The sequence below is a fragment of the Leuciscus leuciscus genome (genome assembly GCF_965113295.1).
Source record: "Leuciscus leuciscus genome assembly, chromosome: 7".
Lineage (NCBI taxonomy): Eukaryota > Metazoa > Chordata > Actinopteri > Cypriniformes > Leuciscidae > Leuciscus > Leuciscus leuciscus.
This window is the reverse complement of record NC_138731.1, coordinates 29,510,448-29,532,790: the sequence shown is the minus strand read 5'-3', so window position 1 is coordinate 29,532,790 and position 22,343 is coordinate 29,510,448. Positions and strand designations below refer to the sequence as shown.

The window sequence follows — 22,343 nt, the reverse complement described above, 5'->3', positions numbered from 1 at the left end:
AGGTCAGATGACCCATGAGATAAGAGCACGCGCGCTGCACGGTGCACCTGCTGCTGCTGGTCCGTGAAACAAGAGGACGTCACACAGTTGCAACAATACAACAACGATAAAAACGCTGGAATCAGTCGATTGAGAGGTATGGTCGGGACCCAACGCAACAGAGTGCGGCACGGGAATCTGATGGCCGAGTGCGGGCGCGGGCGGTAATGCACTCGTGTGTCGATTCGCGGGAGTCGGGACTCCCGCAAAATAGAATTATCTATAAATTGAACAAATAAAAACGAATAAATTGTCATTCATCTGTTGCACAAAGGCAACAAGAACAACTAAAACAAAATAGAAACTATTTACAGGCCAGAGTCTCTATTTATAACATGTTTGCAGCGTTGAACAATGTAACCAATCACAGACATATGTGTTGATTTCTTGAACGCAATGGCCAATCAGATGCATTTAAGATAGAATCCCCTCACCGCTCAAAATGGACTTTTTGTTCAGTGCTGAATTCTGCATACTGGCAAAATCATCTATTATATCAAACAAAGTGTAGATAATATGAAAGATTAATTATGCTGCCAGTTTCATTGATAATAACAGAGATTTGTGAGATGGCGATGAACTGAGATGTCAGCTTTTTAGGAATTATTAAGTGAGAAATCCGTCCCGCGCAGGTCTCTAATGTAGACTTTAAAAACAAACCACTAACATTATATTTACATTAACAGTAGCCTAGGCTGCAATCTAGTGTATGTAAACCTTTTTGCAGATAAACACAAATGCATTTTCGGACAAGTTAATGGCCAAGTTAATTGAGTAAATAATATCCCCCACTATGGCAATTAATAACAGACTATAGTAAACACATTTCCTAAATAGGCCTGTGACTATATCTTACATTTTATGAAATAGTACCATTATTTAAAAATAAAGTTTGCACTTTGTTACTATTATTAAAATCCTCTATTTCCTCTAATCTAGATCCAACTCCTCCCACCTTACATATAAGAGTTTAAAGGTTTACATAACATTACTTTATAGTATATATGGCCACCCCACTCTAGTTTTGTGTCCCATCTTGGCCACCCCAGTAAAAATGTCCTGGATACGCCACTGGTGGTAGCCCTACATCTTACACATCGTGGAAACAAAATAAGAATGGAAACTAAAATATGGTAGTATCGCGCTACAGCGCACATTCTATCAGCTGCAGTTCTGGCGCCTCAGTCGCAATACTGTAAAACTCGACGTTCACATCACATGTTAATGCAGCGCTGGAGTTACACTCACAGGACACTGTGCACTTATTCGCAATCACAAAAGTTCATTATTTGCTTGTGCTTTAAAGCTTTGCCGGGTAAACATTTATTTGGCATTCTGTTCTGACATGATGCACTTTTTCTAAGCGCAAACTGAAGTGCGCGCGCACTGTCAAACAGCCCAAACTGGATTTTTGTTGGGTCAGACCCATCTGATATCGAAGGGGGTCTGATAACGCGAGATCAACATGGAGCTAAATGGAAACAAATAGCACCAAACAAGCCACTTTGAAATGTTGCTGTTTTCATGAATATAAAAGTTGGGTGACCCTCCCCCTAGACTAAAAAAAGTTGGATGACCCTCCCCTCAACAAAGAATAAAAAGACATGACCCTCCCCTATTTTCCTCCGGTGGCCCCTTCCATAAATACCGAACGGTCCCTTATTGGGGTGATTAAACATTTTTACCAGTTGACAATGTGAAAGTGCAATATACATGGTTTTTAGATTGTCTACAGTTCAATTATAACCAAAGGACAGCTGTATCTTACATGACTATAAGACATGATTAAAACTAACAAACAAAAGCAATTCCCCATTGTTTTTTTCAGTTTCTCTTTAGGTCTGTGGGATATTTATATGCTTTGTGTTAGAACTCATGTGATATTAACATTTCTGTAAATGACATACATGGTCATGTCTTAAGCTGGAAGGTGTCCTTTTCTTTTTTTCTTTTTTTTAATGAAGTGCTAATTACTTGGTCCATACTGGCACTGAAAAATGTATAGTGGAAAGTGTTTTGGGTTTAGTCAGTTTGGCAAGGAATTATGTGTCCAAAATGAAGCTTCCTTTCCAGAATACATTGCTTTTTCATTACAGACATTACGTGTGTGTGTGTGTGTGGGTGGTCTTTTAATCTAGATCTAGAGGAATGTGTGTGTGGTCAGTTGGCATGTGACTCTGTTAGATAACGGCTCTATTCCTTTTGTGTGAGGTTCCTCAGTAATAAGTGTCTGCTCAAATTTGATTATAAAGGTTTGATTATACCCTTAGAGTTGTGAAATGCATTTCATATACATGTAAATCTATATCGCCCAAGCCTAACACCCATCTAGTTATGAGTACACTATCTGTCACTGGGTGTATTATTATTTTTTTTTACATTTATTTTGACTATCACATATTTGGGATGTGATACTGTGCTATTGTCTACGTAGCTGTTACTTGAGGTTGGCCCAGCTTCAAGGATTTTTGTCCAGGTGAGTCACATTTGTCATATCTATCGATGTGGACTATGAACGAGCAGCACATAGGGGGTTACATCCTATAACTGACAAATGGTAATTAACCCTTTCATCCTTCACAGCATGCCCTTGGTGACTGACCTCTTGGAGACATGTGTAGATGAGGTTCTTCTGGCCACTGTTTCCACGGTGACAGCAGAAGAAGTGGGACCAAGTGCTGCTCATACCACAGCCAGCACAGTCACTGAAGAGACCCTCTCTCTGGCTGGTCAGTTAACACCTCACAGATACAGTGGGATGCACTAAAACAGAGACATTTTGGACAATGTTTTGTCCAAATGTAAAATAAAATAGAAAAATCAGGCAACAAAACAATTTTATAATGCACGTTAGACATGTTTAGTGCTTTTGTAACCTGCCACAGGAAAAAGAGTTTATAGTTTGAACTGGGTAAAAGGTTAAACACTGGTATCGTCTGCTTCCAGGATATGCCAATTCAGGTTACAGAATAATAAATAAAACTGCAATATTGACCAGTACCCAATCACACATACATTACCATTCTATAGTTTGGGCTCAGTATGATTGTTCATGTTTTTGTTTTTTAAAGAAATTAGTATTCTTTTATTCCGCAAGCATAAATTAAACAGTTCAAAGGTGACAAATGCATCTTTGTAACATTGTTACAAAAGCTGCTTTTAACTACCTATTTGTCAATGAATCCTGAGAAAATTGTACAATGATTTCCTTTAAAATATTAAGCAGCACAACTGTTTTCATTGTTGATAATAATAAGAGATGTTTCTTGAGCACCAAATCAGCATATTAGAATGATTTCTGAAGGATCATGTGGCACTGAAGACTGGAGTAATGATGCTGAAAATTCAGATTTGCATCTCAGGAATAAATAAGTCATTTAAAATTGTAAAAGTATTTTACAATTACTGCTTTTTTGTTTTGTTTTCTCTCGTTTTTTATTTTATTTTTTACTGTATTTTTATCAAATAAATGAACTGTAGTGTATATTGGGAATATACATTTTATATAAAAGATTTAGAAAATATCCTTTTTAAAATCTAAAGGCTTTATAAAACAAAGTACTACTTGCATTATATTTTACTTGGTTTTTAATTTGTTGATTTCAACAGGCCTGAATTTACATTCTGTTCAGTTATGGTGATGTCACGCTCTGCCTTTCCATTGTGTGAACAGATTAACCCAAGAGTGAACATGTTTTAATCCCCACACATGCAGATGTGTTTCCATCTATCTGGCCTCTCATTGTTTAGTGATGCTTACTGTATCTGTTCTCTTCCACAGAGGCTGCAGCTCGGCTCAAGCAACTAGAGATCGAAAACAGTCCAGTGTCTGCTCCAGCCAGAACCAACGTCAACCTCAACATGAACAACCAGGTCAGTTCAACCATCCAGAAGCCCCCACACACACTGAGAACAAAGCTTTTTGAAAATGACTTCACAGCATCTGATTAAAGCTTGACAGACTTTAAATACAAGGAGTAGACACTGTGTTAGCCACAATGCCACTCTAACCTAAGGATGTATTTTACATTAAATGTGAATAGGGAAGAGGATTACTCATGTTATTACTGCAGTCAGTGATCTCTATATTGTTTCCAGCTCAGTGCTACGTAAGGTCTTTTCAACCTGATATTTATTTCAGCCTTCTATATATTTAAGCAATTAATACAACACAAATACAAAGTTGATACAAATTTAGCATCATACATTCAATCTTTGATTTGTGTGCAGGAGGAAGTGGTGAAACTGACAGAGAAAAGTTTAAATAGTGTGGGCAACAGTCCTGTCCTGAACCAGCTCAAACCTCCTGATGAACTCAAGAGCAACATCCTGAAAGCTCAGGCAGAGGCAGCACTCAAGGTATTCAAACACTCTCATAGGCAGTATTACTGTTTACATGCGCAGTATTAACGTATTAGCCTATTCTAGGAAAGTTGGCTGTTCGTCTTTCCCAAGGGGGTGTGAGGGGGGTCTTTGATTTTTATGACTGCATATACAGTTGCAATGCCGGCATGATACTAGATACAGTGGCTTGCGGAAGTATTCAAACCCCTTCATTTTTCTCACATTTTGTTGTTACTGCCTTATGTTAAACTACTTTTAAATTACTTTTTTTACATTAATCTACACTCCATATCTGAAACCTGAAAATGTCTGTCCACTGACAGTCCCTAGTCAACCTGACAGATCTTGAGGATCTGAGGAGAAGATTGGCAGAAAATTGCCAAATGCAGATGTGCAAAGCTCATCACATCATACCTAAAAAGAGTTGAGACTGTAAAGGTGCTTTAACGAAGTACTGAGTTGCAATGTACTTATTTCAGTTTTTCCTTTTTAATAAATTTTCAAAGTTGTCACAGATCTGTTTTTTGCTATGTCATTATGGTGTATGGTGTGAAGATTAAAGACAGCAACAAAACAAAATGAATCCTTTTGCAAGCCACTGTATGTTAATGTCAGGTATACTGTTGCATGAATTCTTGTGCATGTATATGTTTGAAAATGTTCAAAAATCTCTTTGTTTAGGATTCTAGAGATGAGCTTAGATTGACTCCAGACAAGAACTGTAACCTACAGGAGGCAGCAGCCAGGTATGATGTGTTTCGGGAGTGAGAACGCTGTTGTGCTTCTGGGCTAAAGGTGTAGAATGTCTTTTATAGCTAAACTGTTTTTGGGTGAATTATTTATTTTATGCACTACGATTATAAATGACAATGTAGCAGCTGAAATTCAAGGTCAGACATTGTTTTTGATATATTATAATATTCTCTTGTTGTAACAGCTAACAGGTAACATGGACACAAACAATAAAGTTGTTACATGATTGTTATAAAAAGGATAAGATGTGAATGGTGGATTTCTGTCTCTTTGTTAGACTGACGTGTCGTGGGGGGCGTATGGGAAGCACAACCTCTCTGCCAGTGAGTGGGAGAGCGGAGCGGCAGGAGTCCTGGGACCTGTTCAAACAGCCTGGCCTGCTCCCCTGCTCTACTAGCAGGTGAGACCACAGCACAGTGAGCACACAAAACCTAGTCCAAGTACAGTGAGAAGATTGTACTACAAAGAAGCATTGCTTGGTTGTTTGAGTGTGTAGATTATGACATAGTATGACCAAATGTTAGTGTGCCTGTGGGCCTGTAATTCTCCTGGGACAGTGGAGCACAAGCAGGCAGTCAGAAACTGGGGCACACCTGGTCCTCCCTTCAGCAAGCCAGGGCTTGTTTTATTTCTTCTGTATGTGATCATTCACTACCATTCAAAGGTTGGAGTTCTTTTTTTCTTTCTTTTTATTTTTTTAATTTTTTTTTAAGAAATCCATACTTTTATTCAAGGATGCATAAAATTGACCAAAAGTGACAGTAAAGACATTTATGATGTTACAAAACTTTTTATTTCAAATAAATGCTTTTTAGCTTCCTATTTATCAAAGAATCTTGAAAAAAATTATCATAATTTCTACAAAAATATTAAGCACAGCTGTTTTCAACACTGATTATATATGTTTCTTGAGCACCAAATCAGCATATTATAATGATTTCATGTGACACTGAAGACTGGATTAATGATGCTGAAAATTCAGCTTTGCATCACAGGAATAAATTACACTTTAAAATGTTAAAATAGACGTATTTTAAATTGTAATAATATTTCACAGTATTACTCTGTTTATTGTATTTTTTATCAAATAAATGCATACCTTAGTGAGCGTAAGATACTCATTTCAAAGACATTTAATAATCTTACCAACCCCTAACTTTTGAAAGTAGTGTATTTTAACAAGAACTGGCAAGAATGTAAGGGGGTCAAATATGGACAAATTTGTGTCATCCTGCGTCCTAAAAGCTAGACTGAAATGCTGCAATTTTTTTATTAAATGTTTAATACAAATAATTTATCTGTGAGATGCTGTCTGTTTGCGCAGAAAAATGGACATCTTCTGTAAAATACTTTCAATTGGAAAGAAAATGTGTTATTTAATGAAAGCAGTTATAAAAATAAATAAATAAAAACTTTACCAACTGTACAATAACTAATTTGATTATTACAATAAAATACAACTTATAAAATAAACTAATTGACAGCATTTTACAGATGATGTCCAAAGACCCTACCTTGGCTTGTAGTGAACCCAGAACTTTCCTTAATCTAGCATTAACATATCCTTAATGTAGCTTGCTGTTGCCATCTAGTGGCAGCTGTTGATATGCAGTTACGGATGGGTCATATTCTTTTACAGTCTATGGTCATATTGCTGTGGTCTGCCTGGAACTTGAACATGTTCTTATGTAAACATATGTACCCATGCCACAGACTGACTGCACAATTAGCTGTGTACGCTGACTTGGAGACATTCAGCTCTGATAGTAACATGATAAAAGAAAGATATGTAAAATGAGTGTCTTAATGTGGAAGATTTTTGTTCTCTGTTAAACATCACTGTACACATCAGCTGCAGATTTTGTTTACAATTTTATGTCCGTAGAATCAAATATCAAATTTGACTAATTGTTGAAATTATATACCATATGAAAAACAGTTCATATGGAAAGGATCAAGAGATTAAAATATAATTTACTAGTGATGCCCACATCAGATGCTCAATTCGTAGACACCAAAATTATGGGTTTGATTCCCGGGGAACACACATACTGGCAAAGTCATCTGCCAAATGTATAAATAATTTGTACCTTTACAATGTTACCCACTTTGTCAAGGCTGCTCTGCTCTGGTAGGAAGCCATCCAAATGTGCACATTCAAACCCATAATCATCAGTAATCACAAATGACCTCCGAGTCATTTCCTCAAACACTTCATAAGAGGTGTTCATAGGTTTCATTCAAGGGTGAACATTGTGAAATCCTGTATGTCTTTTGAATGAACACCAATGAATAGCTTGGAAAGTGCTTTGAAATGCTCAAAGGTTTTCCATGTCTCGTGCTCTTTACCAGTGATCAAATCAAAAGGTTTTGTGTCCAGAGCTCTTCTCAGACATGCTTCATCACTAATGAAACTGCCTAAATGTTATAATGTTTATTGTTTATTTGTTTGTTTGTTTTTATTGTTACAAAAACAGACAAGAACAACTTCAACAACGCCATTGTTTTATAATATATATCATCTTCAAGATTCTCTCAGACAGACAAATCATTGGGCACTTTCTTTAACAAATGCTCTATCTATTCATTGTCTGTCCTTAGCCTGGAGGAGAACGCAGACGACTTCATTTCTTCTTTGCCGCCTCTGTCATCAGACCCACTGAATGAAACCCAGTCATCCAAGGTAACAAAAGTGGCTTAATGTCATTCCAGCTGCTGGCACGCTGTAATGAGAGTCCTCAGCAGCTGTCAACATACCCCATCGTTCACTCACTCCCTGCTGACACGTGTTCTCCTTTACAGGGAAATTAAATTTCAGCAGGCATGTCAATAGAGTGCTGCAAGGATTACATATTGTAGGCCAGGCCGGAAATTCGCATCACCCTGGTTCCCTCGACAAAATAACAACAATAGGATTGGCTTTTCGATTATTGCTGAAAATAAGCTCTGTAACCAACAAAAGTTTGATACTTGCACAAATGATAATCTTCACAAATCATCACAACTTTTATGAATTTTGAAGCCTAGATAAAATCGGCAGAGGTAAAAAAGCAAAAGTTGGGCTATAAACAAACTCCGCCATGGTCGCACAACTTCAACGCCATCACTGTCACCAGCTTTTGTCAACTCTTTCAATCTTTAATTAAAATCTACAAGTTAGAATAATTTGCAAGATTGTGAGTATAAACACAAGGCTGTAAAAGCAGACAAGTGAGTAGATGAGTTTTTCTACTCAGTGTGATGACGTTTAATGTCACAGACAGCCTCTGTCGTTCTATTTCATGTAAAATCTGTTTTTTTCTTTTTTTTTTTTGCGAGTGGTTTGATTACTGATGCATTTTATGTTGCAGATTAAAATGTGAAAATATCTTGAGCTTGTGTTAACCACAGACTTTACTTCAGGCATTTAACCAAAACAAAAAGCATTGACTTCAGAAAATGGAACATTCGTTTCTGGGTTTTAGGACCTATTCCTACAGCACTCTACACAACACACAGCTTTTGTGACTGCAATTGTAACTTAATGAAACCATTGCATAACAACTAAACAAACCCATAGACTTGTTACAGGAGGGACCTGCGAGAATCGGGGAGGGTGTTTTGGACTGTGCCACAAAGAAATCACCTAGCAATGCTATATTTCCCATTTACTCATTTGTATACCCATCTATGTTGAATATTACTATCAATCTCTCCCTTTCTGCATTTGTTAATTTTGTTTTCTAATGATTACAAAAAGCTGTGAAACTCTTTGATGCCTAGATTTGCATTTCCTGCAGGAAAAAGACATTGAATGTGCTTTTGGTTGGCATTCCCTTTAGAGCATGTGGCTTTTTACAATGCAGGTCAATGTTCAGGATCCTGAGCCGCTGACAGCCCCTCTGACTGATAACCTGATAGACTTCACAGATCCCATTCCTGTAGTAAGTTCAGCACTGAAACAATAAGCTTGTGCTGCTTGTAGTAAGCCAACGTTTACTGTTTGCCCATATGATTGACAGTATGGCACAATAATGCCTGTTATAGATTTTTCCACATTGCTAAAGTATTAATATTTTATGGAAACATTTGAATTGACACAGGTGCCAGCCCCTAAACCCACAATCACTCCTCGATGGATCATTCCAGCTTCAGCACCTACAGTGAGTTTACTGCTAAAATCTATAACAGTTTCTTTTATTTGAAAGCTTTTATCTAAACAGGTAGATAAAAGTTTGACTTAATGTCACTAAGTTTCTGACTAGAAGATATTAGATTAATGAAATTGAAATATCAGATTGATGAATAGGATGAATGCTCAGAATATGATACATTTGTTAAGCCTTAACAGTACATGCAAAAATCACAGAGGTTTAGCTGTCCCTGTTTTCCCCCAGTAAGGACTCCAAACACTGATCCATGCATTATTGTAGAGGAGCAGCAGCAGATGTCTCTTCCTATTTTTCTGCAGTTCTGTTTTTGCACTCTGTAGATTTATAAATTTAGTAAAAGCTTTCATATTTCATCTGATGATGTTGACTCAGATGACTTACTATCAAGCCACACGTTCAGTGAAGTGTGCAGTTTCATTATCCTCACTTCTCACATTTCTAATAGTTAATTTAGTGACTGACTGTCCCCCCTGCTACCTCTCTCTCGTTTAGCTGTCTGGCACCTTTACTAACGGCCTCCTTGACTGTACAGCAGAGATGTCATCTCAACATCCTGAGGGGGCTGCTATTTCCCCACTCCCCCATCTCTCTCACACTCACAATGTGATTGCCACCAGGTTTGTTTAATCCCTGCTTCATTACCTTTCTCTGCTCTGTTGAGGACAGTTGTCCTTTTACTTTCTGAAGCAATCAGATTCACCACTTTCAACTTGGTGGACGATAAAACCAAGGGGAGTCATGCTGTATTTACACCATTATGTGGGCGTGCTTTTTCCACTGAAGTTGTGTATTCCATTAAATACACTACCGTTCAAAAGTTTGGGGTTGGTCAATTTGTAGTTATCTCTTTTGCTCACCAAGGTTGCATCTATGTGAAAAATGTTTTCTATTTGAACATATTTTAAAATTTAATTTATTCCCATGATGGCAAAGCTGACTTTTCAGCATCATTACGCCAGTCTTTAGTGTCACATAATTTGTTTTTGTAATTTGGCCCTGTTTACACCAGGTATTAAGATGCGTTTTGGTCAATCGGATCACAAGTAGTCGAGGGAGACGCATCACCGTTTACACCTGCCGTTTTAATCTGTCTCTTTTGTCCACTTTCAACCACTTCTGTCCTGATTTCTTTGAGTGGAGTGTCTATGAGCGGGTAAATGTGTTTCCTCTGGTCTTTCGATCTAATGGACAAAATAAGCTTGCGCATAGTACATACAATGAGAGAACATTGTCCTTTGTACGTTTTTCGTCTTCAAACCAAACTTGGGTCTCCGACCAAGTTTAAATCCCGTCTGGCTATTGCGCTTCCCATAATGTTTACACATTAGGTCAGTAGGCAGTCTTTTCGTGGTTGTTGGAACATATTCGACCACATGAGAGTCTACACTAAGAAAACAATCTGTTCGAATGCATTTTCGACTACCTCTGGAAGTGGTCGAAAGTGGACAAGCTCAAAATATTTTAGACCCCATTTACACCTGTAGCCACTGTTGTGCCTGAACGCGTTCATTGACATATTTTGGGCGAACGTGAACTGAACGTACCGTAATACTGCCTGAAGAACGTTTCTGTGAACTTGTTCATTCTGGTGTCTGTGAACGGCACGCTCTCTCAGTTTAACTTCGTTCAATAGGGTGCCAGATTTCTGTAGAGCCTTCCAGGTGAAAACCCGCCTAAAACACACCGTAAACAGGCCTTAATATGTAGCGGAAAAAACACCCAATCTGGCAACACCAGCCACCAGTGTCGCACCGCCGCATGCGTAATCAAAACAAAAAGCAGCATGGAGGCGTCGTATGATCATTTAAACGAGTTTTATGACAAGGTCGGTGAGGATTGGGAAAAAATCGTACATTTCTGTGCAAACTTTGAAAGGAAAAGAAAGTCCGCACTTGTTGAACCTGCTGGTATATTTTTCCAGGATTCCAGTATTCCTTTTTAGTATGTACTGAAATGGAAAATTATTAAAATTGAAAATTTGCACCTTAAGGACTACTGTCCTGTTTTTCTTTTAATAATTCCTCATTAAAAAAGACCATTCAAGCAGCACGTTTTTAATAATTGCTGTCTGTGGATCTATATGGGCAGTGGAAACATTTTTGGGAAAAAAATAGCTCGTAGCTACATATGGAAAAAAAGAACTATGAACTAGTTCATTTTTGGAACTGTGAACTTAGTTTACATTTTTTGAAGTATGAACTATGAACTGAACTAGTTCTTTTTAAAATTTGTGAACTGAACTTTGAAATAGTTCATGTAGAAAGTGAACTTTCCCAACACTGCCTGTAGCGTCGTCCACTTTTGATCCGATCAACCAAAACTCATCTTAATACCAGGTGTAGACAGGGCCTAATGCTGATTTGTAGCTCACGAAACATTTCTAATTATTATTAATGTTGAAAACATTTGTGCCACTTAATTTTTGTGGAAACCATTTTCAGGATTTTTAATGAATAGTTAAAATGAACAGCATTTATATAAAATAGAAATATTCTGTAACATTATAAAAGTCTTTACTGTAAATTTTTATAAATATAATGCTTCCTTGCTGAATGTGTTCATTTAAAAAAAAAAAAGAAATCATACAGAACCCAAACTTTTGAACAGTAGTGTGCTTTTGCATGCAGCATATAAATTGCAAATGTTTTAGTGCATCAAAAATTGCTTTAAATAATTCAATTAGATTTAAAGTATGTTCTTAACCTGCCAATTGCTGAATTGATCTTTGACAGTATTGTGGCTCACCCTGCCAAGGACGACAGCCACAGGCCCAAAGGTCTGCTGACCACTGAACTCTGAGAGCGACGCATTGAGCACATGCCCAACATCTGTCACTGGACCATCACAAGTCGTCCTTTGATTACTACATTCCAGTCAAACACATTCCAGTGCAGGCACAGACAGCTGGACTCTGACCATGCACGGTGTTGCTATTCCATCTTCAAGAATGCTGACTTTGTACTGAAGGCATCCACAAGCCCAGATCTCAATGCTGATAACAATTTAACTCATTGCACAAAGGGTTAGCAGTCCAGTGTTTGGAGAGCACCATTCCTTTTATAACTTTTATACCTCTTTTGAGTGACTGTACAGCCCTTTGTTTTAGCAGCAGCACATAAGACCCGGTCCTGTTGTGATTGGATGTTTGATGTAAAAAGTTTGGTCCACCTGCTCTCCACTTCCTGTAGAGATCTTCTCTGATTGGACGGCTGCAAAAGAGCTTGTGAATGCGCTTGTATCACAATGCCCCACTGACTATTTTTTTAGAACTGGAGTAGTTCTTCCTACAGAAAATATATTTTTTATCTTTGCCTTTCTTTTGCTCTGCTTTCTGTGTTCTTACGAGAAGTAGCTGCACTCATTTTTACGCTTTTAAGTACTGTACTCTAAACTGGAAGGTTGTTAGAGCACTATTGTGTAGCATTGGGCAACATGCAGTCATTGAGCCAAGATTTGCTGTTTGAACCTTTTATCAATGCTGTTTTTATCCAAACATTGTAGTTATCACCTGCCTTATTTTAATAGTTCATATAAGATTTTAAATGTACATGAACATATTACAACATAACGTATTGCAATGTAGTTTGTCATCTACTGTATTTAGTTGATGTATTTCACTGTGTAGTTTTAAGTGTGCTTCACTGTGATTATAAATGCTGTATTAGATGTGATGAGAGAGACAGGAGCCACTGAGACCTCTGTCAGCCACTGGCCTCTTACATTATCAAAACTGTGGAAGACTTGGACAATGTAAACAAATTAAAATATTTTTAATTGTGATATAATGGGGGGGAAATTACCACTTGCAGTCTGTGCAGCAGTTACCACAAAACGAGAGGCCTTTCATGGACCCTTCTTCCTCTAAGTTCCACAAGCTTTTTTGCTGCTATTTTTCAGCACACTGAAAAGTACATAATTGGTATAATCACTGGATCTGTAGTCACTGGGATGAAATGTTTGGAGGTCAAATATCAACTTTTTATACAATCAGTTCTTGTGAATAAGTCCGACTTCTCAAAGGTTGTTTATAAGGTCTACATCTTCTGATTTGCTATGTACTCCCTGCTTTAGTGGAAGTGCTCGATCACAGAAGGCAGTTGTAGCTGGATTCCATTGATGCGCTAATTACTTTTCTCTAAGTCTCACACTGTAGGCTTATTTACATATATTAATGATCTGTATATGTCACAGCAATGATGTTTATATAAATACACTTGACTGTAAGCCTTGTCAAATTTTGTATGATGTGAGAATTTCCACAAGTAAAAGCATTTTAAAATTGTTATTGACCAGTGCTTTTGTGTGAATGCAGTGTGGACAGTTGCTTTCCAACCATGATTTCCTAGAATATATTTGGATGATTGAATGCCTTACTTCACCAGACAATGAAGTTTTTTTTTTTAATATCATGTTGCTGATATTTATCCAGTATTTATGGGCAAAATTATACGTTTTTTTTACGCATAATAAATGAAAACATTACTATTTGTAGGAAATTCACTGAACTTATACTTGTATCCAGCAGGTGGAGCCAGAGCTCTTCATCACGGGCATGAGTGATACTCCGATTTGAGTCGTCTAGCTTCAGTACAAGCTCTGTAATTTTTTTTCTTTTTTTTTCGCCTCATATTTAAGGAAATTTGTTTGAAAACAATTTTATTTATTTACATTTATCATTGAATGTGTTCATTTTCAGGGTTCATTTATCTGACAGTATCAGAAACAAATGCAGATTACATCTTAAAACTCATGGCCCTAACCAAATAGTTTACTTACATTTATTTTACTCATTAGATAACTCCAACAGAAAAGATGAAAGCATGCTGATCCCTGGTCATAATTTAAAACTACAGAGTCGCAAAATGCTCAGTTGCTCAAAATTACAAAATTGAAATAGAGGGCGATCCTACACCATTATTATTAATAAATCATTTTAACATTTAGTATAGATGTCATATGATTACTTACAGCAACAAGTTCACATGAAATCAAAGCAGTGTGCACTTATTTATAGTCGACAACAACTTAAATAGTTTAAAACCCTGTACAAACTCATACAAAGCTAATACATTTTGGACCTAAATGTTACAGGAGGAAAACAATCTAATTGGCCTATATAACATTATTAATGTTTTTGTACAATACTACACAAAGAATAGCCATATTATTTGTTCCCTTTAGCAGAACTAATTGTTTTGGCAAATCCCCCTAATTTACTTTTGATGGATCAAAATCTTGGGACTGCTCTTCTAAATTATGATATTTAATCTGGACATTTGCGTCATTCCATCTTTAGTTTCGATGCAAGTTTCTCTCATTCTTTGCTTTGGAAAATCTCTCTCTGTGTATTTATTATATATTACATTTGAATGTGTATTTGTGCAGTAGTAAAATTGAAATCGAGCATGATTATAGCCTATTGTCAATGTTTTCCTTCATTTTTCCCCAGTGTGAACGGCAGATTGTGGGTAACAGTGGTTTCCTCACTTCGCTAATGAATTATGTTCATGTTTATTATAAGCCAGCTTAAGTTGATGATCCTTGAGGGAGGTGGCTTCGCGTTTACAGTTGCCACAGCACAGCTCTCATCTTTTATTGTATGCCTGACGCGCGCTCGAGCGCACAGCCCGACTGTCCACGAGCGACTTTAGCGAGAACTAATGAGCGCGCACGCTTCAGCTGACCGAGACCCATTTCAGTTGTTCGTTTGAGCTTTATTCGGAACCAAAGCAGTACTTTATAAAACACAGGGTATGATGACTGAGAGGACTTCAGAGGAGATTCTGCTTTGAATGAAACTGTCTGCAAAATGACCTGCCAAGCGCGCGGATGTGTCGAGCTGTGAGGGAGTAGTGTCGTTTAATCAAGAAACTTCTGTTTGCTTTGACTGACATTGAAACGTCATGACATCAGTGTCGTGGAGACACGCGCTTTTCATCTTGGTAGCTGGTAAGTTAAACTGGTTTGTCCAGTTCATGTCTGCATTTCAACCTAGCCTATTATGTGTGTTTTTGAAAATTCATACTGACTGTAAAATACAAAAAAGAGGGCTAGAACAAATCAAAACGGAACTATCTATCTCAGTAACTGTACTGTTTTGAATCAGAAGTCCAATGTGGTTTTGTATGTTGGTCGGTTTCAATCAAATTCAAACCATATTAAGATAATAATGAATGTGAAGGTTAACAAGTGAACATAGCATACAATGCATTCAGGCAAAGAATCAACTATAATAAATGCTGATTTTGTGTTCTCAGGACAAGGGAATTGTATTTCATTTTTTATTTTTAAATAAATGTCATGTCAGTTAGTTTGTGCAACTGCTTACATCAGCTTATATTAAAGCTAGCTTATATTATAATATAGTGTATACATTATATGTATATATTTTATATAATTAAATTGTATTGTTAATTAGTTATTTGCTGGCCAAAACAGATTTACTATGTAACCTTTTACATTTTAAAACTTGGAATATTTTTGTACGTAGAACACATGCTTTTAGTCTTTTGCACAATACACAGAGGTTGGAAATTTTGATGAAAGTGAAAAATCCATAAGTGACAAGCACACCCATGTATGGGTCAATTATCTAATTTTCTAATTAATAATGCATGGCAACCTCCTTCTGTTGGAAAGAATTCATTTCACACTTACCTTAACAAGCTCACTGAGCTGTGCTGATCATGACTAACAAGCTGCTCTTTGCTTGCCTTGATTTCCTGTCACTATTCAATTGGGATTGCTATATTTACTCTGCAAAGATTCATTATGGCATACATTTGTTTAAAATTAATGTCTCTAAAGAATTTTAATGCAAATATGAGTGATTCATTGTTGTGAACTGACCTGACTCTCAGTCAAGTAATGCAAGTATGTGACTCTTTCTTGTTTGTGACAGTTAAACAGATACAAACATGTATCTGGCTCTCTGAGTGCCGAGGGAAAAAGAGAATGCTGATGGATTCACACAAGACAATATGTAACTCTTGAATAAACAATTCTGCTCCAGTTAAGCCCGCTGTAGTGAGTGCCCTATAAAATGTAGATTTAGCAGGAGAATCTTCTTACTCTGAAACAGCGTGAGGAAGCGATGAAGTGAACTCAGGAGAAGTGTATGTTAACAGGGGCTCTGATGTTAACTATTCTCTGAAAAAGTATGTAAAAAAAAAAAAAAACGTTGACATGCAAGCTCAGTTTGATGTGTTGCATTTTAGAATAGGTCATATAATGCAATATGTATTCTACTTTTCCCTTTCATTCTCTTTTCCCTTTCTTTTTTTTTTTTGGCATTACTTTACTTTTCATTTAACTTTTCTTTCCTGTATCCTGTTTTTCTGCCTTTCCTTCCATTTCCTTTTTTCCCTTCCTTTTTTATTTTTCTCCTTCATTCACCTTTCCTTTCCTTTCCTTCCCTTCGACCTTTCCTTTCCTTTCCTTCGGCCTTTCCTTTCCTTTACTTCGGCTTTCCCTTCCCTTCCCTTCCCTTCCCTTCCCTTCCCTTCCCTTCCCTTCCCTTCCCTTCCCTTCCCTTCCCTTCCCTTCCCTTCCCTTCCCTTCGGCTTTCCTTTCCTTTCCTTCGGCTTTCCTTTCCTTTCCTTTCCTTTCCTTTCCTTTCCTTTCCTTTCCTTTCCTTTCCTTTCCTTTCCTTTCCTTTCCTTTCCTTTCCTTTCCTTCGGCTTTCCTTTCCCTTCCCTTTCATTTCCTTTCCTTTCATTTCCTTTCCTTTCCTTTCATTTCCTTTCCTTTCATTTCCTTTCCTTTCCTTTCCTTTCCTTTCCTTTCCTTTCCTTTCCTTTCCTTTCCTTTCCTTTCCTTTCCTTTCCTTTCCTTTCATTTCATTTCATTTTTTTTATAGATGGCTCCCACCCTAGTTTCTTTATAGATAGCTATGTCCATCTTGTCACACAGATGCAGGGAGCCTGAGAAGTCCCAGAATATTGATGGCATCATAACGGTTCACTACTGGCGCAGAGAAAAAGGTGGCTTTATGCTGTTGTTGCGAGCCGAGAGATAAATGTCAAGCACACATTTTAAAATTCGAACAAAGCTTTCACTGTGTTCCAGGCCAGAATGCTTTATCTTCTGAGACCCACTGAGATGCATTGCCCTCATATATCTGACATTTGAAAGTCTACCACAGATAAAAACACCACAAAGAGTTAAGAACACTTCAGGATGAAGGGGAGCTCAGGGATGTGTACAGTTCTCTAAATACAGATTTACACGGTGCATTTCTCTGATTGAGGTGAATAACCTGATGGCAGTGGGCGGGGAGATCTGGACAGCCGTAACAAGTGAAGATGAATATATGGCTGCTCTATTTCTTTACGCTTGTCAGGACCGCTTTGTATTTCAATCCTAATGTACTGCCTTAAGCAGTTCAACCTTTGTTATAATTCAGTTCAGTAGGTATCGAATCCAAGTGCATTAGAGAGCACTGTGTGCAAGGAATTTAATGGTAAATGATAATTGTTAAGGAATTCGCCTTACCAATGGAGCGTTTTAAATGGCATCCAGAGGGCTGCTGGAATAAACTAAGCATGCTCGATTGTGTAGAATGACTGCTGAAGCCGAACACAGCAGATTCATCTATATTTCTGAGTAGAGCTGACAGTCATGTGGCATAAACTGAAGACATCGCGATAACTAGCCTTAAGTAACTGAAGTGCAAAAGTGGATTAATTTAATCTGGATAAATGTTTCATTCTCTGTGTTTGTCATTGTCTCAAAATATTAGTCAGCCATGTGAGTCCTGATATTTACCATTCAAGCTGAAAGAAGTTACTTTTATGCTGTTCATAAACCCAGATGACCCTTTGAGTTGTGTTTGGCATATGATTGCTTCACCTGCATCAACAATCATATTTTGCGAAAAAAGAGCATTGCATAACCTATTTTTTTCAGCTGATGAATGATAAAAACATTGAACGCTGATCAGAATCCATCCTGCTTTAAAGAGCTTGAGCATTTAAAGCAACAGACAACAACACTGCAGTGCACGGATATAAACAAAATGGTATCGGTCGCTGAACGCTAATATACTTATCATTATAGTTGTCTTTATAGTTATCATTCTTGGTGCGAACCGGCCTTTAATCGAATACGGTGCAATAGCGAAACTTATTGGAGTTTTCAGTTAAGAAATGTGTAATAAAATCTGTTTATTTTATGTTAATGTTTATTTTTTGTATACATTTATGTACAATTTCATATAAAGGACAAATAAAAATAGAAATAAAGATAATTGATGACATACAGAGCTGTAAAATAGCAACACAGCTCATGGTTTTAATAAGAAATGTTAGTTTATATCGAAATCTCTGACGTTTCATTGCTGACTTTGGTATCTTGACGAATCTGAGCGTAGACAGAAATATCTTCTGAAACTTTATAAGACACACATTTGACTTTACTAGGGTCTTTTACTTTCTAAAGCAGGAGGCGTCAGTAAAGATCGCAGTTTAATCACCGTCTTGGAGAAGCATTGGAGATTTTTCTTTTTAACAGAATGGCATGAGACTTAGCTCTTGGCTGCTGATCATATAAATAAAAACAGGCTTATTGTGCGCCAGCCCTACCCTTTGAGACACATTTAGGATTTGTCTTGCTACAAAATGAAAGCGTGGCTCTGTTTAATGCATTAAGAATTAGGTGTTGGACTGAAAAATGCAGTTAATATTTGATGCCTAACTTTGTCTTGTGATGCCAGCAGGGAATCGGCATGCTGGAATGTGCAGCTCTCTGCATCGCTGCTGGATGGGTTGGAACTCCTGCATTAGCTGATTATTCATTATGCAGATTGAGTCACCCTATAAACTGCGTTGCGTCATGCTATGGTATAAATTAGTTTTAAAGGAAAACGAGGTGGATTGATTCATCTGCTCATTGACATGCTTGAGATTAAAGCCACAAAAGGCCCCTCTTATCAAGCAGGGGACAGACAACCTGGCATTGACCCTGAATGTGGCATAATGTGCTGTGAAGAATCATTCCGGAGTCTTTGGTTTGATTGTCTAAAGAGACTCTTAAAGCAGCGCTGGACCCCATACAGTGTTTTTAAGACCTCTCTGACAGCAGGAGCTCAGGAAACAAGATCTTTCCCGGCCCCTGAGCGAGCAGTGGCATCTAAATCACAACTACTTGCCTTCGAGTTGTAAACCGACACTTGAGCCAACAAAAGCATTCATTTTATTTCCCTTTAGATTTGACATGGAAAGCTCAGTGTTAAGATATTTTAGCAGCTTAAAACATCCCCTATTATTAATTCTCCCTATAAAGCTTTTCATGATCATGTTTTCATACAATGAACTCAAAATCTGCTAATTAAATGTAACAAATCATGTAAGTATTTATCATCTTTTATTGGAAAATTAAACATTTTATCAAACTTTGATAATTGCCTTAATCTTTTAAACAACTGAGAAGATAGTGATCAAACTACATTTCATAAAAATCACCTGTCAAGTTTATGATATATTACATCAGCATATGACAGTCAAATTTGACGACTACAGGGACTCATCTCAAGATCACTCATTTAGCAGTTCATCTATTGGCAAAATGATGACAAAAAAGATCAGTCAAGAATAAATAATTATTGAAAATACTAAAATCAGAAAGCGTAGTTTGTGCGTAAAGAAATGTCTGTCAGAACCAACACACGTTGAATGATGTTCACCAACCCGGCAACGTTTCTCAGTTGGATTGACATTTATTCTCTTTAGCATGCAGTGTGATTTCATTATTTCACTCAGTTCCCTGATCACTCCGATTCAATTTCAGTGAGTGAAAAACAAATTTGTATTCACGTGCGTTGTGTATTGTGCATATTATCATCTCTGCCTTTGAATAGCAAATTATCATATATATATATATGAGGCACAGAAATAAAATGAAGAGCTAATGTCAAATTATTTTTGCAGAATAGATTCTTTAAAGGCATTTTAATATGTGAAATTAGGCTATAGAGCATTAATGATGAGTGTTTCAATTGTACTAGGGTTCTGTTTCAACAAGTTCACTTGTCTGTGAACTAATGGTGAAAGATTTGAACTATTTATAGGTATTATTGATCTTAATGTCTTTAGTAGACAATAAAAAAAAAAAATCACATAGAAATTTGTGTAATCTGTGTACCCTATATATATAAATTATGATGCGAACACACAAATCATCATCTTTTTTTGTAGCTTAACTCTGACGCTTAATATGAAGTGCATTTCAATTGCTGCCTACAACAAATTACAGTGCAAGGTGTCGATTAACTCTTACAGCAGTGAGTCACGGTGACCCACAGCAAATGACCCTCTTTAATGGGAACCAGCCGTTGGTGTAATGGCCTTGAGTGATCCATCACCCGTATGGACAGATACGCTGACATTCATGGCCCTGGTAATTGCTTCATCACAAAGGACCTGAGCCATGACCCATGTAGATTATTTTGGAATGCCATGATGGATGTTGTGCATGTGTGTTTCTGAGATAAGAAGAGTAAACGGTGGCATTTACTTTATCAATAGTCATAAACCATGTTGCAGAGCCTGATTTCACCAAGTGCAATGTTTCTGAATCAACATCTTTGTTGATCCTGGAACAACATTCCAATCAACCAATCAGATTTGAGGGACAAGTTTACAGTTTATGTCAAGTTTATTCTTATAAACTTAAAAGTTCTGATAACCAGGGTTAAGTGCTTCTATATCAGTGTTATTCACCTATCATTTCCCTCTGAATTTAGGGATAACGTATGGGTAGGGTTAGGTTTAGGGGTAGGGATATGGATAGGATTACATTTTCATACAGGAATGTTGTTTCAGGATCAACAAAACATGTTGTCCCAGGAACGGGTCTAACTCGGTAAAATCAGGACGTGCAACTATGTTACACAATAAGAAGACAAGTGGCATTTTGTACTGGCACATTGCTTGCTTTCAAAAGTGGCAGACAGTCCTTGGTCAGGTGGTCATGCAGTGTAGTTCTTCAAAACTTTCAAATGTTTTGTACGGGTTGCTTCTTGACTGGGAGTGCTGTATGTTACTTTCACCATGTTTTTTTCCCCTGCAGAAATTGCAGGCTAATGCATCTTTTCTGGCATTAAAGGGTTTAATGCTAATGTTAGCTTGCTCTTCTGGAGTAGCCGCAGGCTGTTTTTGTCCATGCTGGGATAGCAGCGTCTGAGTACACTTCAATTCTGCATACTTTATACACTGGTACATAATAAGATCATAATACCACCCTAGTGAAAACTTGCAAATTGTATATATATTGTATTTGAAATATATTCCCTTTTTCAATGGTAGGCTACATTGCAAATATACTAACTAAAAAATGTACTTTCTTTAAATATATTAAAAGTACATAGCTTTACACTGTGTGTATATATATATATATATATATAGCATCATGCTTTTACCTGTTTTCACAACTTTTATCACACTTTAAAATAATTGTGAATAGTGAAGTGGAAATTCTGTTTATTTTTTAAAAGTGTATTTATATGCACTTTATTAAAAATGTATTTAGGTGTATTTAACTGTGTGCTGGAAATGATCATTGTAACAATGCATTGAAAGTATACTTTCAAAATTCTTTCACATTATAGTATACAATAGTATTTTGTACAAAGTTTTATTTGTTTATTAATGTGCATTTGTTATTGAAGACAAAGAGTGCAATTTGTAGTATTGTAGCAAAAGGTATTACTGAGAATAAACTTTTTACTCAAATATAATATGTGATGACGAAATTCATTTGTAGCCTTTAAAAGTACTTTATTTGTTTAATATTTTATTTAAAAAATAGTATAACATTAAATTTTTTATTTGTCATTTTGTTTTCTGCTTCAGTCCAAAATATTTTATTAATAAATATCAAATGTGTCAATTTTATTTGTTTGAACTTGTGACCATTTATATACATACAAATATGAAGACTTCAGATGCAAAAGCCTCTAAGTGCCATTCTTACATTTTCTTCTAAAAGGAGCATTTTTTCAAGCTTGTATGTTTAAGTTCAGTAATTTCACTTTAATGACAATTAACAGGTCATTTTCAT

General features: G+C 36.8%; 2 protein-coding genes across 4 annotated transcripts in view; both read left to right on the top strand.

Moving 5' to 3' along the window:
• Window positions 1–13,572, top strand: part of epb41l5 (erythrocyte membrane protein band 4.1 like 5) — a 45,219-nt gene extending 31,647 nt beyond the window's left edge. For 2 of the 3 annotated variants that reach the window (XM_082176372.1, XM_082176371.1), the window contains exons 17-26: window positions 2,623–2,768; window positions 3,821–3,912; window positions 4,270–4,398; window positions 5,065–5,129; window positions 5,414–5,536; window positions 7,738–7,819; window positions 8,982–9,059; window positions 9,219–9,278; window positions 9,780–9,904; window positions 12,020–13,572. In XM_082176372.1, the coding sequence (XP_082032498.1) occupies window positions 2,623–2,768; window positions 3,821–3,912; window positions 4,270–4,398; window positions 5,065–5,129; window positions 5,414–5,536; window positions 7,738–7,819; window positions 8,982–9,059; window positions 9,219–9,278; window positions 9,780–9,904; window positions 12,020–12,086 (967 nt within the window). In that variant the 3' untranslated portion in view covers window positions 12,087–13,572. The remainder of the gene's footprint in view (window positions 1–2,622; window positions 2,769–3,820; window positions 3,913–4,269; window positions 4,399–5,064; window positions 5,130–5,413; window positions 5,537–7,737; window positions 7,820–8,981; window positions 9,060–9,218; window positions 9,279–9,779; window positions 9,905–12,019) is intronic. The other variant, XM_082176373.1, reaches the window with a different exon arrangement.
• A 1,133-nt stretch (window positions 13,573–14,705) lies between these two features.
• ramp1 (receptor activity modifying protein 1) overlaps window positions 14,706–22,343 on the top strand; it is a 28,959-nt gene continuing 21,321 nt past the window's right edge. The window contains exon 1 of the mRNA XM_082176441.1: window positions 14,706–15,236. Coding sequence (XP_082032567.1) covers window positions 15,191–15,236 — 46 coding nt within the window. The 5' untranslated portion in view covers window positions 14,706–15,190. The remainder of the gene's footprint in view (window positions 15,237–22,343) is intronic.